Raw genomic sequence first — 19,095 nt, 5'->3', positions numbered from 1 at the left:
CGAAGCAAAGGGCCTGGAACGATTGTGATTGTCTGATCTGAGCTTTTTCTGGCAAACACTTTGAACATGTCCTTTTTTATTGCAGAAAAAGCAAATAGCTTGGCGTGATGGGCAATGTTCACGCGAATGTCTAGTAGCACACCGCGGGCATGATTTCACTGCATTTGTGTGCGGCGCGGCACACCTGGTTTAGAGCGCGGCGGCAGCTGCGTCGAAGTGCGCGAGGGCCGGTTACCGGGCCGCGCAGCGCGTCCAGCGGGCCGGTTAATGTTACACACGGCTGGCGAAGTTTCAAAAGATTCCTGAGCACAGTCAAGTGTGTCTTGTCTATCCAATATGTCTAACACTTGTTGAAGGGAGGGATTAACTAGTTTCAAAATTTGCTCCCGTATGCGAACATCAGAAACGTTCTGTGCAATTGCATCATGCACCACTGTATCTGAATAAGAAAGGCCACAGTCACAGTCAAAGGCACAGTCCCTAGTAAGTCCTTGCAATGTTGCTACCCACTCCCTATTAGTTTGACCGGCCGTACGTTTTGTACGAAAAAACGTATACCTTTGTGCAACCACATTAACTGTTTCTTTGAAATAGGCATCTAAAGCAGACAAAATTTCTTCGTAGGACAGAGTTGCTACGTCGCGTCGGGGAAACAATTTCGCTATCACACGGTAGGTGGACACACCGACACAAGAAAGCAAAAACGGCTGCCGCTCATTACCTTGAATTCTGTAGGCGGCTAGATGAAAGCCAAACTGTCAGGACCACTTGGTCCACGATTCGTGCGCCGCATTAAAACTGCGAAACGGCGGTGCAACTGCATGTTGTGGCTGCGGTAGCGGTGAAGCGGCGGCTGCTGCATCGGTTTGAATGGCATGTTGACCCTGGACGAGCTGTCCAAGGGCATCCAATAACGCCTGCGTCTGCTGATTCTGCAGGTGAGAAAATTCGGACAGTACATCTGGCGAAGCCATGACACAAGTAAATGTAAGCAATCAGAAAGAACACTTCTCTCGTCGCCAATCTGTTGTGGCGTAACAAGCTAGTTACGCCACACTGAGAAGGGAGCCGAAAGGCACGCACACACACACGCCAACTGGCGTCAAGTCTGGAACAGGATACGTTATGACTGCTATAAAGAAAATACATAGCTTTGGAATATACTTAACTTTTAATCACTCCTTGTGATACATCTCTCTTGACTATACAAATGAGACTCGTAAGATACATGCACTGGTACAATTGGCGCCATGCTAGGTCGTAGCCATGGACTTAGCAGAAGGCTATTCTAACTGTCTCTCGGCAAATGAGAGGAAGGCTTTGTCCGTATTGTCGCTAGCAATGTCGTCGTACAACTGGGGCGAGTGCTCGTCCGTATCTCGAGACCTGCCTTGTGGTGGCGCTAGGTCTGCGATCACACAGTGGCGACACGCGGGTCCAACATGTACTAAATGGACAGCGGCCGATTTAAGCTACCACCTAGCAAGTGTGGTGTCTGGCGGTGACACCACAGATTCCCGTCAGAACACCGAAGTTAAGCGCTGTTGGACTTGGCTGGCACTGAGATGGGTGACCGTCCGGTCCACCTAGCACTGTTGGCCAGCGGGATGCACTCAGCCCTTGTGACGCCAATTGAGGAGCTACTTGACTGGGAAGTAAAGGCACCGTTCACGAAAAGTGACTGACAACGGCGGGGAGAGTTGTGTGCTGACCACATGCCCCTCCATATCTGTGTCCAGTGACTCCTGTGGGCTGAGGATGACGCGGCGGTAGGTCGGTATCGATAGGCCTTCATGGCCTGTTCTGACGAAGTTTAGTTTATAATGTCAAAACTATATTTCGTCCGCCAACCAGTATCAGGGGGCTCCTTCTCTCGTTGAAAGATGACCAAGGACTGTGGAAGTCCGGTGTTTATAAAATCGCTTGCCGATTTGGGAAATCTTATATTGGCCAGGCACTTTGCACTGTTCAACACAGACACTCGTATTATAAGCACCATCATGCACGTTTGATGCAGCCTGAGAGATATATGGTTGCGGAGCGTTGCCTTATCGAGTGACACAGAATGTTGTACGAAAAGACAAAGATGGTATTGGGACTTAGTTCTAAAGGAAGCTATCGAAATTAGTCTCACAGACAATATTATTAACAGAAATGAGGGTCACCTTTTTAGAAAGATTTGGATTCCGGTTTTATCTGATTTTTTTAAATGAAAAAAAAACGCCCGTTGACCCTGCCGTCAGAATATACTGATAGTAGTACTCGACAGCGATATATCATATTTAGCAGCTTTGACCACTGGGGTGCTGTATGTTCACTTGTTTCAGAGGACAGCAGCGACTCTTTGAAGCGCATGCGCTGTTATAATTCTGTGTTGTATTAAAGCGCCCCCATATATGATATTAATCAATTTCCACGAGATTAGAATGCAACGTTCTCACTTTCAGGTGCCGACCAGGAGTACCGTTCAAATAATGTGTTCAGATGATTCTTGATCCGGCTAGAAACCTGAGAAGAGTATTATCATTCCTGCTGATATTTAGCACCACTCCGAGGCTTTATACTTAACTGGAAGAATGCAGAAGGTTGAAATTAACAGTACAGATAGTCTACAAAAACCAGCAGAGTAACTGGGAAGGTACGAAGAATGGTGTCCCACAGGGTCCAATCTTTGGTCCCTTATTGTTCTCAATATATATTAATGACTTGCCACTCTATATTCATGAATATGCAAAGTTAGTACTTTTTGCTGATGATACAAGTATAGTAATTACACCCAACAAGCAAGAATCAGCTAAGGAAATTGCAAATAATGCCTTTCAGAAAATTATTAAGTGGTTTTCTGCAAATGGACTCTCACTAAATTTTGAGAAAACACAGTTTATACAGTTATGTACAGTAAATGGCATAACACCATTAATAAATATAGACTATGAACGGAAGTCTGTTACTAAGGTAGAATGTGTAAAATTTCAGGGTGTCTGCATTGATGAAAAATTGAATTGGAAGGAACACATCGATGATCTGCTCAACGGTTTAGGTTCAGCTACTTATGCTATTAGGGTTATTGCAAATTTTGGTGATAAACATACCAGTAAATTAGCCTACTATGCCTATTTTCATTCACTGCTTTCATATGGCATCATATTTTGGGGCAATTCGTCATTAAGAGAGAAAGTATTCATTGCACAAAAGCGTGTAATCAGAATAATAGCTGGATCCCACTCAAGATCACCTTGCAGACATTTATTTAAGGAACTCGGGATAATCACAGTACCTTCGCAATACATATATTCACTTATGAAATTTGTCATTAATAACACATCCCATTTTAAAAATAACGGTGAAATGCGTAGCTACAACACTGGAAAAAAGGATGATATTTACCACTCTGGATTACATCTCAGTTTGGCACAGAAAGGGGTGAATTATGCTGCCACAACAATCTTTGGTCATTTGTCAAATAATATTAAAAGTCTGACAGATAGCCAACCAACATTTAAAAGCAAATTAAAGGAATTGCTGAATGACAACTCCTTCTCCTCAACAGACGAATTCTTAGATATGAAGTAGTAAAAAAAATTAATTAATTATTTTGTGTAAAGAAAACTTATGTTAAAAGTGACACGTTCCACATCATTACAAAATGTCGTATTCATGATCCACGGAACAAGGATTAATGTATGTATGTACGACTGCCATACAAAATTTCGTAAAGCTGATGGAATGTCACATGTGAATTATCTTAACGAATATGCGTCTTGAATATTGGAACCATAGACACTTTAAGAAATAATGGCAGAATCTATGTGGCTCACAGAGGTAGCTGAGGATCAGAGAGGAGAGAAATAGTTATTCCAACAACACTATTCGCTATGACACTGGCAAACGGCGGATTTAGTGAGATGTAACGCAAGCGTCATATAATGCAATCACAATTGTCGGTGTTGAAAATTGGTCATACAGCACGAACACCCTCTGTCAAATCGGACGCCTTTGACACGATGCCGGTGTAGATTTTAGCGTTTCCTTTAGCGTCTACAGCATTACATAGCGGCCTCCAAGGTTGGCAAGAGGGGGCACTTTCCCCAGGATGGAACCTGTATAGCAGAATCCTCATTCAATACAGGATTCTCATCCTTTTCTAGAACTGATTTTCTATGATTCTACTAAAGCACAGATTTAGTACTTCCTTGTGCAACGTGAAATAATGTGACTTTAGTAAGCATTACCAAACTTGGGTTCGTTAATTTGGCAGGATAGTCACAGTGAATCACAACGTTTCCCTGGCGTGGCTTCGGTTTCGGTGTTTTCTCCCGAGTCATGTGTCATGTGGAGTTTAGAGAACATTACCGAAATACAGTCGCCAATTTTTTTAAACACAATGCAACACGCAGGCATCGCATTGCCATTGTGTAGGCCATTTTCATGTATGCACAATTACGTATCAAACTGAGACCGCGAGGAATGTACTCGTATTAGTTCAGCCCTAGGTGATTTCCAGGAACTGAGGCGTTCCTTTGAAGGATTTCTCACAGTCACCTCGTCTATTGCTGACCTTGAGTTACAGGTTACCGAAACAAACAAAAAATGTAGCTTTCAAAACATATTATTTTGTGCTTCTCTTATGACAAAGTCGTGAACAATATAAAATAATAAAACCAATAGTTAACCAATAGCATGAGCAGATATGAAGTTTTATAATCACAAAGCATTATGTTTACAGGTTTATTTGTGTTTCTCCGCTTATTGGGGTATCAAACAGGGCTACTTTTTTTCTGAATATTTTAACTAATATGCAACAGAATTGGTTTCAGTATTAACGGATTACTTACTTATAAATAAAATTATTGAACATACAATTTCGAACATTATTTGCAACATACTGGATTTAATAACGTTTTTAAAATAAATACTTCGGGATTCTAATAAAATGAGTTTTTAGGTGTGGAGGTAATCTTGTATAAAAATACGTAGTGGGTGAATAACTGACAAACATTTGAATTAGAATACGCTTTGTCAGATTAAGCTCTTAACGCACAACAGATCCTTAAAGATTTCGAAGAGACAATTTTAGAATCTTGCCTCATTTTGGAAAAGTTTCTGCGAACTAATGTGCAGCATTAACTAATTTACTAGCCACGAATCCGCCCTTAGTTGCCCATATGAATGGTGTTTCCGTAAGAGCGTGCAAAAATTTAACAGGACGCAGAGGACGCTCCACTGAACAATTTGAGGTAGGGAACCTGGGGTCGGAGAAGCCAACTTTAGGAGATATGGAAGTAAACTTGCTTGCCGCTTTGTCTAGCATTACTGTTTTCCTACTTATTTAAACTAACATGCACAGCATTTTACACGTACCGTACTGTTTATTTACATGCACATTCTTTATTTCCTGCAAGAAACCAAGGAGGACGTGCCTGATTACTAGGAAATCGTGATGCAGCTTTTGTTCACTTTACTTGTCCGTGGGGTTGCCCTGTTGTATCAGAGTTTCATAGCACGTTCTTCATGAGAGAATGTAAATACGATACGACATGACGGTGCACCGCCTCCCTTCAGTGTGGATGTCGCAACTATGTGAAGTGTCGGCTGAAGTGCCAACACCGTGTTGTTTGAGGAAGCCGAAATGCACGCTATAAGCTCACGCAGGATGGCGTGAGGTCTGAAACAGGATACGTAATGAATGCTATAAAGAAAAGTACGTAGCTGCTGGAATACTTAACTTTAATCCACAATTGGTGAACATTGGTCTTGTTACTGTACATGCTTCATTAGATACATAGCAAGGGATAAATGGCGCCTTGCTAGGTCGTAGCAATTGACTTAGCTGAAGGCTATGCTAACTATCGTCTCGGCAAATGAGAGCGTAATTCTCAGTGAACCTTTCCTAGCAACGTCGGCTGTACAACTGGGGCGAGTGCTAGTAAGTCTCTCTAGACCTGCCGTGTGGCGGCGCTCGGTCTGCAATCACTGATAGTGGCGACACGCGGGTCCGACGTATACTAGCGGACCGCGGCCGATTTAAAAGCTACCACCTAGCAAGTGTGGTGTCTGGCGGTGACACCACACTATGCAGTTTTCCCTGGTCGCTGGGTTGGGAGGGAAGGCCCTATTCCATAGCCTGCGAGGTCGCATGACATGAATCCCCTTGATTCTTTCCTATGTGGATGTCTAAAGTCTCTCGTGTATGCGACCTCAGTGGATGCGGAGATGGAATTAGTTGCCAGAACTTTAGCTACCTGTCGTGTAATTCGATACAAACCAGGGATGTTTGTCACGATGCGTCAGAATCTTGTTCGCCGATGTCATGCTTGCACTGAGGTTTCAGCATATTTTATAACATACAGCCAAATGATACGTTCATTGTGTCAGTGAAGGTACTTGCAGTTAACTAATGTAAGTGAAAAAGTACACAGTTACGTGATTTTGTTCCTATAACCCACTTAAGCAGGCGTCTCCGACCACAGGTTCCCTACCTCAAATTGTTCAGTGGGGCACCCTCTATGTCCTATCATAGTTTTGCATGCTCTTACGGAAGCACCCTGTATAAAGAAAAACAGTACTATTTGTCGGGTCCTCACCAAGTAAGATGAAACGGACTGAGGGCGATCTAACTCGCTGTATCTGCGTCACTCCAGTCCAGCACTGACTTTGCAAGGAACGTCTTGTTTGGTTTTCGGCGAATCATAGCGGACTATGGGGCGCGTATGTTGGTACACGCCCAATAATCACAACGTTTATATTGACCGAGATAATGAGGCAAGTACACGTTTTTTAAATGGGACGCTATACTTTTTTTTACTATCATTTGAACGCTCTGGAAAAGACGCGTATAGTGATGTAACGCATGTTGCTATTGTGATTCAAACTTTGCTTAAAAGAGGGTGGATGAGGATTTACCTACGTAGCGTAGGCCGTGCATGCTGCATAGAGCACGGCAACTCGGTCTGCGGGTCGCGCGAGGCGTGTTTACGGTCTGCAGCCGCTTCCGATCGCCTCGACCTTCAATCGTACAATATTTCCCAGCGTCTTTTAAGCGAAGTTTGACTCACAATAGCAACATGCGTTACATCACTATACGCGTCTTTTTCAGAGCATTCAAATGATAGTAGTTGAGCATTTAGTGTACACCTGAGACGCTACGCTATCGGTGGCCACTTGAACTGTCATTTCTTCCTGCATGTGCCTTAACGACGTGACGCTGGCCTTTGCCTCATCGAGTAGTTCCCGCTTTGCAGACAGAGGTCCACAGCGTTACGGTGTGTCCCCGCAGCTACACCGCTGGCTCTGGCCGCTTAGCTCTGTCCGAGCAGCGACCGCGCCAGACCGCGCCCGCAGGCAGCTGCCCTGCTCCGGGTCCCCTGCATCCATATACATGAGAGAGAGAGCCACAGATTATTGTCTTCCTCAGAATTATGGCCACTGCCGGACAAAGAACTCCGCGCGCCGGAGGTGGCTCGGTTCAACGCTCGAAACGCACCACTAGTAATACCCCGGCTTCTGGAATGCCTGCTCAAAAGCGTAAACACAGCAGAACTAACAGTGTTTTCCTCCGGGCTGTTTGTAAATCTTCGCTTCACTCTAGTATTACTCTTAAGAAGAGAAGAGAAGCGAGGCTCGGTGATTCAGTGACAGAATGTGGATCCGAAGTCTGAGTTTCGATCCCTGTCGGTCCAAGTATTTTTACCTGTCACTTAGCATTTCCTTCATCTCTCTCGATATTTGTTAATGTGAAAACAGCAGAGCTTCAACGTGGTTCAGATTGCACTTTAAACTTCGGGTCAGACTCTAACTGGCCTGGGAAGTTCAAAACCGTATCAACTCAGAGGTAATTTTTGGAAAGCATGAGAAACTTACTTTGTATTGCTGACAGGGATGTGAATCTGGAACTCCTCTATACAAATCCCTGGGTTTACCTATTGCGTCATCTCTTCTAACAGACTTTGAACGTTAATGCATTGTCGACTGCTGTGGCCGAGCGGTTCTAGGCGCTTCAGTCCGGAACCGCGTTGCTGCTACGGTCGCTAGTTCGAATCCTGCCTCGGGCGTGGATTTGTGTGATGGCCTTAGGTTAGTTAGGTATAAGTAGTTCTACGTCTAGGGGACTGATGACCTCCGATGTTAAGTCCATTAGTGCTTACAGCCATTCGAACCATATGTTTAGGCATTACGTGATTGTTGGCTTTGTTTGCCCCCGGATTAACAATAACAATGTCTGTCATACGGCAAAATTTGGTTCGATCGTGTCTTTCACGTCCGCGACGTCGACTGGACGTGAAACCTGGAGTGTGCTCTCATATTCCCCTTACACTAGAGTCTACGTACCGCCTTGATACTAGGACTGGCACTGGTCTATTCAGTCCAAAGATTGCTGAGAAGACACTCGAAACAGTAGCAGTCGTTTTAGTTTCTAGCGTGGCAGACATGAACTACGATCTGTCGTGTAGACCACATGCCCGTCTTTTACTGCCGTTTTGCTTGATTAGTTAGAGGATGAAGCAGGGAATTGATCAGAGGTTTACAAGATGGAAGACTACTGCAACAAAGGTTTGAACAGGTGTCACATCAATCACGCATGCAACTCTCAGACCATGATTCTAAAAGCGACTCAGTTCGGTTTTTTGCATGGTTCAAATGGCTCTGAGCACTATGGGACTTAACATCTGAGGTAATCAGTCCCCTAGACTTAGAAGTACTTAAACCTAACTAACCTAAGGACATCACACACATCCATGCGCGATGCAGAATTCGAACCAGCGACCGTAGCAGCGTCGCGGTTCCGGACTGAAGCGCCTACAACCGCTCGGTCACAACGGCGGGCTTTTTTGCATGTCAGCCTGTATTTGTGTAACGTTATTGGCAAATGAAAGACAAAGGAAATTAGCCCCGTGTAACTTCCCAAGACTCATTTATGTACAAAATGTGGCGGTTAACGCGTTTTTGAGACGCTACTAATATCGGATTTACAGTTCTCTTAAGTGTCGTGTAATTGGTGATGAGAATCTTCGTCATATCTACCTGCCGAAGTCATAAAGATCGCATGAATGTGGCAATGTATGAAATATTGTTTCTAAGCGAACATTGATCTTCTTCAATAAATACCGTAATATACGTTTACAGCTTTTGTGGACCTGGAGAAAAGTTCTGACAACGTTGATTCGATTACGCTCTTTGAAATAACGAAGTTAGTAAGGATAAAAACAGGAAGCAAAATCTTATCTGATCTTGTACGGCAACCAGACTGTAGTTGAAACAGTAGTAGCGCACGAAAAGGAAGCGATAATTGAGACGAGAGGCAGTGTTGTAGCCTTTCTCCGATGTCATTCAGTCTGTAAGTTTAGAAGGCTGTGAGGGAAACCAAGGAGTAATTTGGAAAGAGGGAGAAGAGATGAATATTTTGACGTTTGCTGATGGCATTGTAACTTTCTATAAAATGGCAAAGGACCTACAAGAGCAGCTGAATGGAATGCACATTATCTTGAAAAAAGATTACAGAGCAAACATCAGTAAAAGTAAAATAAGGGATGAGGAATGTAGTCGAATTAAATCAAGCGCTGCTGAGGGAATTAGATTAGAAAATGAAATACTAAAAATAGTAGATAAGTTTTGCTATTTGGGGACCGAGACAATATTGATGGTGGCAGAGAAGATACAAAATGAAGACTGGTACTATCAAGAAAAACCATTTCTGAAAAAGATTAATTTGTCAACGTGGAATATAAAATTAAGCGTTAGGATGTCATTTATGAAGATACATTTTTCGAATACTGCCTTGTAAGAAAGTGAAACGTGGACAGGACAATAAAAATTCAGACAAGAAGAGAAGAAAAGCTTTTAAAATATGAGTATTAAATAATACGTTTTTTGTGTGGACATTTTCCGCAGCAGCTGTTAACATCTCTTATTTAGGTTATCTGTCTTGAGCTGACTGAAAAGTAATTAAAAAGAATTACACCAGACACGTTTCGCTTTTATTTACAAAGCATCTTCTGTGTATTCTGTAAATTGGATACACACGTTTGAACATTTATTGTTTAATTCTTTTAGGTTAAAACAGCGTTTTCTTTATGAAGTTGGTCTGCAAGCTACTCACGATGTTTCTTTGCATAGTCCGCACATTCCTCTCTTGCTAGCAGTGATCGGTGTCGACAGGCCTCATTTCAGGTCTGCAGTTCTTGGCATTTTGTGTTATTCCTGCTCTGCACTATTTATAATTGACTTTCTTAACGGTTTTTCATTCATCACTGCCACAGTGTTTATGCCTATTCCTTTGTTTTCGTTCATATTGTGAGTGTTGCCAACCTATGAAATGATCTTGTGTGTGTGTGTGTGTGTGTGTGTGTGTGAGAGAGAGAGAGAGAGAGAGAGAGAGAGAGAGAGAGAGAGAGAGAGAGTAGGAGAGAAGGAGAGGGAGAGGGAGAGGGAGAGAGGGAGAAAGAGAGAGTTAGTGAAATTGCCTTTTATGTAGGTAAAGACATGAGAGGAGTGTTTTTTCCCAAGGAAGGGTGGAGGAACGACAGGGATGTCCTGAACACTGATTATAGGACAGATCTTGGAGTAAATGGCAGTGGTAAATGGAGCCTGTGGCTATATTTGTACTTTTAATGTCATACTAGGTGTTGTTTGCCAAGTTGACCTGATCGTTTATGTGTTGTTTCTTTTCTGTTATGGTTTTTTGGATGTGGTAGTTTTCTTGTAAGGTGAAGAGGTGTTTTGTGTCGTTTTTATCCTTATGATTTCCATGTCTGTGTCTATGGTTGTAATTTTATGTTGATGTTGGTGTAAGTGTTCTGCAAAAGTTCAATGATTTGTCCTATCTTCCATGCTCTTACATGTTCTTTGTATCTGGTGTCAAATGTCCTCCTGGTCTGACCCATGTATCTTCCATCACATGTATTGCATTTCAGTTGGTATATTCCTGATTTCTGATAAAAATCGGTTTTTCTTATTGTTTTGGGGAAGTATTTCTGAATTGAGTTGGTTTGGTGTGCTAATTTTATACCTTGTTTTTCGAAAATTTTGGATAATCTGTGTGTGTATTTGTGGTTGTATATCATTGTGTACCATGTTTCACTTTCTATTTCTTTCACATATTTCGTTGTTTCTATTCTTGTATTTTGTGTATTTGTTTGTGTGTGATTTTGTCCTTGGTGACCGTTCGGTGTTTCTTCTATTCTGTTCCTTGATTTTCTTGTTCAGCTTTGTTACTATGTTCTCTTTGTATCAACTGTGTGTGGCTCATTGTAGTATCGTATTCATTTCTTTTTTGTAATTGTATCTAATGATACTGTGTTTAATCTGTGGACCATGTATCTAAGTGCTGCCTGCTCTTGAGAATTGGGGTGTTGTGATATCTCATGTATAATATCTGTTGTTGTCAGTTTTCGGTATTCGGTATATTTCAAATGTGTGTTGGATGTTTTGAACCTTTATGGTGATGTCCAAGAAATTTAACTGTCTATTTTGCTCTTTCTCTATTGCAAAATGTGTATTATCACGAACAGAATTTATGTCTGTGGGTAACTGGTCAATTTTATTGTTTGGTTCATCCATCAGGCACAAGATATCATCCATATTTCTCATCGAGTATAGGATTTTGTACCTATTTGACACTATTTTGTTAAATATAATCTGTTCTACATGGTTACACTATCGGTTGGATGATGGATTGCATTCACGTATCGCACAGCCGTTATGGCGCCTTCCATGACGCTCGCTAGACAGTGTGTCTAAGGCGTTCAGCCTGATCGGGCGGCCTGCAAACACGTCTCTGACGATTGTCTGGTTGAAGCCATATGCGACACTCACGGGTGAGGAGAACGTGATGCCAATCCTGAGCGGTCCATTCGGCATGTTGTTGGGCCCATCTGTACCGCGCTGCATGGTGTCGTGGATGCAAAGATGGGCCCCGCCATAGACATCGGGAGTGAAGTTGCGCATCATGCTGCCTGTTGTGCACAGTTTGAGTAGTAACATGATGTCCTGTGGCTGCACGAAAAGCATTATTCAACATGTGGCGTTGCTGTCAGGGTTTCTCCGCGTCATAATCCGTAGGTAGCGGTCACCCACTGCAGCAGCAGCCCTTGGGCAGCCTGAGGGAGGCATGTCATCGACAGTTCCTGTCTCTCCGTATCTCCTCCATGGCCGAACAATATCGCTTTGGTTCACTCCGAGATGCCTGGACACTTCCCTTGTTGAGAGCCCTTACTGGCATAAAGTAACAATGCGGAGGCGATCAAAGCGCGGTATTGACCGTCTAGGCATGGTTGAATTATAGACAACACGAGCTGTGTTCTCCTTCCTGGTGGACTGACTGGAACTGATCGGCTGTCGGACCGCTTCCATCTAAAAGGCGCTGCTCATGAAAGGTTGTTTACATCTTTAGGTGAGTTTAGTGACATCTCTGAACCGTCAGTGGGACTGTGTCTGAATACAATATCCACAGTCAACGTCTATTTTCAGGAGTCCTGGGAACCAGGGGGACGCAAAACTTTGTTTAATGTGTGTATATTGATTGCTGAGTGCAGGAAAGCATAGACACTAGCCATAAACAGTGTTTCCAAGGGGTTCATGTGTATTATGTAGAACAAAACGACTGCAACAAACCTAACTGCATAAAGCAAATCTGATTCTAATATTTTTAATTACTTACAGCAATCCCAGAAACTAAAGAATATTCAGTTGATTTCACACAGAGATCAGCCAGAACATTGTGACCACCGACCTAGCACCGATATAAATCCGACCTGGCGATAGCAGCATCGTCATGTGACAAGCGACTGCTAGTCAGACAAACACACGGCGCATGTAGTGTAGATGACCGTCCCGTCTGTGTGTAGAATGGGGAGGGTGTGCGATCTGTCTGACAAGGGGAGGCCGCCAATTGTGAAATTCAGATTCGATTCATACTGCGCATAATAAAAGCTCATGGCCAGAGGTGTAATGTGGCAAAGCACCTAGATGCACTTCTCAGCCGTTGTCGAGAAAATCGACAGTTAAAAGATACCGTTGTGGTGAAATACTCTCTACGATTAGAAATTTTCACAGCGTCGTGGCGCAGCGGTAAGCGCTCGGCTTTGTAATCCGAAGGTCGCCGGATCGAATCTCGCACCATGCAACTTTTTTTTTTAGTATTTGTTTTTTGTAATTCAATATATATATATATATATATATATATATATATATATATATTTCCCGGCAATCACTTGCAACAATTATGCATATAATAAGATGTCGTGGAAAAACTGGCGACTTCGAACATCATTATGTTTTCCGCAAACAAAGTTGTATTTCACAAATGTTATTGATTGTCTTCATAATGTTAACCACGTATAGTTAACGCAAGACGTAGAAACGATATTCCGAAACGAATACGTATAGCGTAAGTCAAACGTTCGAATTAGAATAGAGACCCCACGAGCAGGTGGCAGGTATGAAATATAAACTCCGTTACTCGCTCGTTACACTTGAAGGACAGATGTTGAATGGGCCGAAACGAGCCGCCGCATAACAGCGTAGTTGACTGCTAACTTCGAAAGAAGGTAGATGCGGTCCCTAGCGCAACTTATAACATCGTCGGAAATCAGTGCGGACGGGAGAGCTTTGGTACACCCTGTTAAAAAAACGGAAAAATGGAGGCGGTGCAATTGGAGAGCGATCCGCCTTCACCAACATGCATAAGCAATTAATTACTAGTTTACATATATATATATATATATATATATATATATATATATATATATATATTTGAATTACAAAAAAATAATAATAAAAGAAATTGCATGGCGCGAGATTCGATCCGGCGACCTTCGGATTACGAACCCGAGCGCTTACCGCTGCGCCACGACGCTGTAGAAAACTATTAATCGTAGAGAGTATTTCACCGCAACGGTTTCTTGTAACTGTCGATTTTCTCGACAACGGCTGAGAAGTGCATCTAGGTGCTTTGCCACATTACACCTCTGGCCATGAGCTTTTATTATGCGCAATATGAATCGAATCTGAATTTCACAATTGGCGGCCTCCCCTTGTGAGTTTGACCGAGGGCCGATTTTGATGGCCCGGAGGCTCGAGACGAGCATATCGGGAACTGCACGACATGTCGGGTGTTCAAGGATTGGTGTGGTGTGTCTTTATCACGTGGTGAAACCAAGGCGAAGCCATCTCCAGAAGTCGTGGGGTTGGGTGGCCACCACTCATTACAGCTGTGGGACGTTGTAGGCTGGACTGATTGTTGAAACAGGCGGTGAACTGTGGCGGAACTAAAATCAGACTCTAACGCTGGGCACAGTACAAGTGTACCGAACACTCCGAACGATGGGCCTAAGCAGCCGACGACCCAAGCACATGCCAATGCTAACGAACGAAGAATACATTCTTCATCATGCTGACAGGAGTGCCCGAGTCCGTCATCTTCCAGGGGAACAGCTCCTTGCTGGCGCCGCCCCATTATGCTCTGGGGGACATTCAAGTGGACATCCATGGGTCCAGCGGAGCTCGAGCATGGCACCATGACGGGCATCGTATACGGTGGCAGACCAAGTGCACCCCTTCCTGGTGATCATGTTTCCCAAATGCAGCGTCATTTTTCAACAAGATGAAGGCTATGTCACAAGACCCACAATGTGGTGGAATTGTTCGAGGAACACTTCGCCAGGTCTGAACCCGATCGAACACATCTTGGATGTGATTGAACGTGGTGTCAGAACTCGCCACCCACCTCCCGAGAATTTACGGGAATCAGGTGACTTATGTCCGCAAATGTGATGCAACTCCCTCCAGTGACCTACCATGGCCTCATAGCTTCCATGCCACGATGCATCGCTTCTGCTATCCGTTCAAATGGTGGACCTATCGGCTATTAGTTAGGTGATCATAATGGTCTGGCTGATCTGTGTACAACCTGCCTTAATCGCACTGAGTCAAGGTCCAATTCGGTTCCTCACTAAAAGCGATTTTGACGTCACACAACATTGTCCAATCCCAGCTTCAAAAAGGAAGGGGCACTATAGAGAAAAATGTATGAAGTGGTCTGATCAGAAAAATCACCCAAAAGTAACTTAAAATCATACGAAAGCAATCAATGGCTGATACCAAAAAAAATCGGCCGAACCATGCGTAATGATGTGCAGGTAAAACACGGAGTGAAGGTCCAAATTTCGAAAGTTAAACGTCGCCAAACAGCTACAGATCTGAATGGCAGACGACCTATGATGAGTGCAAAAAATAGGAACGCCAGACTGCTGTTCGCTAAGAAGTACGTGTCTTGGATAACTGAGGACAGGTCAAAATTTCTGTTGAGTGATGAAAGCAAGTATAATCTCTCCTCGTTATACGGGATACAGTACATTCGACTGCCGCAATACAAGAGGAAATACGGAAAGTACAAACTACATACTATGGAGCACAGAGGAGGAAGTACCATGGCGTGGGGCTGTTTCTCACTGAGTGTCGTCGAAATTCACGGGGTAATGGAGAGTATGCTGTATGGTGAAATATTAATAGACCAGATGATACCTCGCGGATGACGAAATATGTCTCGTAATTGGCAATTCCTGCACGACAACCTTCAGAAGCGCTGTTTTGCCCTGTTCTGAAGCAGCACAAAGTAAAATTAATCTAATGGCGGAGCCAAAGTCCAGACTTAAACGCCATCTTTGGGGCGCTTCGGGGTGCTTTGGATAGACCTGTTCACTAAAAAAAAAAACTGCGCGAACAAAGAGGCTTCCTATAACGTTTGTGTGAGAAATGGAAGACGATCCCTATACATCTACATCTACATCGATACTCCGCTATCCACCTTACGCGCGTGTCGGAGGGTACCACGTACCAGTACTAGTCATTTCCTTTCCTGTTTCTTTCACAAACAAAACGAGAGAAAAACGACTGTATAAATGCCTCCATTTGAGCCCTAATTTCTCTTATCTTCGTGTTCCTTACGCGCAATGTATGTTGGAGGCAACTGGACCGTTCTGCAGTCAGCTTCAAACGCCAGTTTTCTTAGTTTCCTCAACAACGTTGCCTACGCTCAAGAGATCCCAATTTGAGTTCCTAAAGCATCTCTGTAACGCTTGCGTGTTGTTCGAATATGCCAGTAACAAATCTAGCAGCTAACGAAGTTTGGATTTTTGAAACTTCTTTTAGAGTTGGCTCTATCTTTGGTAGTAAACTGAAAGAGCTTTGACGTTGCTTAGACTGTAACGGGCGTTATAGATAATGCGTTGGTATTGCTAGGGTAAAGTAATTGATATAATGTCATCTTAATGGTTAAAAAAAGTAAGCGAAGTGTTTAAGTTAGAAACTGTGTATAAGTACAGATACAGTGTAACTCTTGGTGCACAAATTACCCAGGTAATAATCACCCAGTGTAAGAGAATGAGAAGACTTAGCGACTTGCAACATACTTCACACATATTGTCAAACTTATTCGAAATATTTTCTCGCTGACACCCTCGATAAAATAATTACAGGACAAAAGTTTATTGCTTACCAATTTTTCGCTGTTCGTGCAGTAAAACATAAGCGTCAGCCATGAAGTTTTATTTTATTACGTCTTGAGTCTTAATACAGGAATTCATTTGTCTAAAAAATCAGGGGTGATGTTACTGATTACTGTATAACGCGTACCGTATACCGATATAGTCAAAAGTATGCCTGAAGAACGTTTGCAATTTTATCACAGAATTCAAGTTCACCTTGTATAAATTCCGAGTGACAAATTAAATGGCTAAAAACCTCAGAACTGCAAACAAATAAAAAATAAGTAAACAGATAAAACTTTGTAAGTTCAGTTACAAATCAGGCACTTCTGCACGTTAAAGATTTCGTACAGGGTGACAATTATTGAACTGTATGAAATAAAATCGTCATAACTTGTGAGCGGTTTGCGTTAGCACCTTCGAACTGCACGGCTCCCCGTGGTGCATGATGGGAATTAGTACGCGCATTGTTTTCTGGTTTATCGACGAAACCCACTTTCATTTGGATGGGTTCATCAATAAGCAAACTTGGGGCATTTGTGGGACTGAGAATCCGCATTTCGCTATCGACAAGTCTCTTCAACTTCAATGGGTGACTGTATGGTGCGCAGTGTCCAGTCACGGAATAATCGGTACGATATTCCTTTACGGCACGGTGACTACTGAAAGGTACGTGAAGGTTTTGGAAGATGATTTCATCTACATTATCAAAAGTGACCCTAATTTCCACAAAATGTGGTTCGTGCATGACGGAGCTCAACCCCATCGAAGCAGTAGAGTGTCTGATGTCCTGTAGGAGCACTTTGGGGGCTGCATTCTGGCTCTGGGGTACCCAGAGGCCACTGGCATGGGCCTCCATTGGCCGGCTGGCCGAAGTGGCCGTGCGGTTAAAGGCGCTGTAGTCTGGAACCGCAAGACCGCTACGGTCGCAGGTTCGAATCCTGCCTCGGGCATGGATGTCTGTGATGTCCTTAGGTTAGTTAGGTTTCACTAGTTCTAAGTTCTAGGGGACTAATGACCTCAGCAGTTCAGTCCCATAGTGCTCAGAGCCATTTGAACCATTTTTTCCATTGGCCGCCATATTGTCCGGATCTGAACACATTCCGGCTCCTTTTTGTGGGGCTGTGTTAAAGAAAAGGTGCACAGCAATAACCGCAAAACAATTGCTGATCTGAAAACAGCCATTCAGGAGGTCATCGACAGCATCAGTGTCCCGATTCTTGAGCGAGTCATGCAGAATTTCGCTATTCCTCTGCGCCACATCATCACAATAGTGGTAGGCATATACAACACGTCATAACCTAAAGCGGAATATATTTACATGTTGAATAAAGTGTGCAGTTTGTAACTAGGTGTGGTTTAAATGGCTCTAAGCACTACGGGACTTAACATCTGAGGTCATAAGTTCCGTAGTCTTAGAACTACATAAACCTAACTAACCTAAGGACATCAGAGAGCCGGCCGGAGTGGCCGAGCGGTTCTAGGGGCTACAGTCTGGAACCGCGCGACCGCTACGGTCGCAGGTTCGAATCCTACCTCGAGCATGGATATGTGTGATGTCCTTAGGTTAGTTGGGTTTAAGTAGTTCTAAGTTCTAGGGGACTGATGGCCTCAGAAGTCCCACAGTGCGTAGAGCCATTTGAACCACTTGACGTCAGAGACGTCCATGCCCGAGACAGGATTCGAACCTGAGACCGTAGCAGCAGCGACGCTCCCGACTGAAGCGCCTAGAATCGCTCGGCCACATCGGCCGGCTAATTTAGGTTCTTTTTCTTATAGTTCAATAATGGTCACCCTGTGGAAGCGCTCACGAACTCGCGCCATATGGCCGAACTTATCGATGCGGAAAGCGTGCGTCCGAGAATGAAATTCAAGTGATATCAATGTAAGTGGAATACACGGGGAAATTACTGGAACGAAACAGAGCTGGCCGGCCGGAATTAATAACACACCGACAAACGGCCATTAAGAGGGCTTATGAATAGCGCCGGAGATAGTATCTGGGAGAGGAGAGCGGTACACAATTAAACGGATAAATTCACTAATTGATTACATAAATTGGGTGTGTCGGGCGCGGGCTGACGGCTGTCAGCGGCCTCCGTGGGGCCCGAGCCACCGTGCTGCGCGCCGGAGGCGGCGGCGGCGGCGGAGCCGGGGGCGGCCGACGCCCGTGGAGAATGGGTAATGCGGACCACACGCAGGCCGGCGCGCCAAATTGAAACTACGGGGGGCTGCCGGGCTGCCAGGTGGTAATGTCTGGCATCGACTCAACCGCCGCGGCACTCGACACTTGCCCGCTCTTAGCACTCACTCTGCGCTCGCCTCGCCCGCCGCCGACGCTCCCCGGCATTTGTTTACCTTCTGCGCCTTTTTATTTCGTAATCTTTGCCGTCTGAATGCGGAGTACTGCCACATGTGTTTCTGCGCTTCACTTATGTAAATCGCTCTCGCGTTGTGAAATAGTCCTGCCCGAGCACGAAATGTGCTCCTCGGGGGCTCTCGCGATCGCGTGAACGAGCTCGGCGTTACCTCAAGTGGGGCTGTCGACTTAAACGCGCTTGTTTATACGCGAGAGCACTTCTCTGGGTATTAATCTTCACTGCTGGAGTCCAGT

At 44.0% G+C, this 19,095-nt stretch overlaps 1 protein-coding gene across 1 annotated transcript in view; it reads right to left on the bottom strand.

Annotated features, from left to right (window-relative positions):
- LOC124781390 overlaps positions 1–18,831 on the bottom strand; it is a 37,321-nt gene extending 18,490 nt beyond the window's left edge. Inside the window, exons 1-2 of the mRNA XM_047253861.1 lie at positions 18,793–18,831; positions 18,524–18,712 (exon numbers count right to left, since the gene is read on the bottom strand). Of these exons, the coding sequence (XP_047109817.1) occupies positions 18,524–18,712; positions 18,793–18,831 (228 nt within the window). The remainder of the gene's footprint in view (positions 1–18,523; positions 18,713–18,792) is intronic.
- Positions 18,832–19,095: the final 264 nt, after the last annotated feature.

This window comes from Schistocerca piceifrons, chromosome 1 (assembly GCF_021461385.2).
Source record: "Schistocerca piceifrons isolate TAMUIC-IGC-003096 chromosome 1, iqSchPice1.1, whole genome shotgun sequence".
NCBI classification, from domain to species: domain Eukaryota; kingdom Metazoa; phylum Arthropoda; class Insecta; order Orthoptera; family Acrididae; genus Schistocerca; species Schistocerca piceifrons.
The sequence above is the reverse complement of the archived record's forward strand: the minus strand, read 5'-3'. Positions and strand labels throughout refer to the sequence as shown.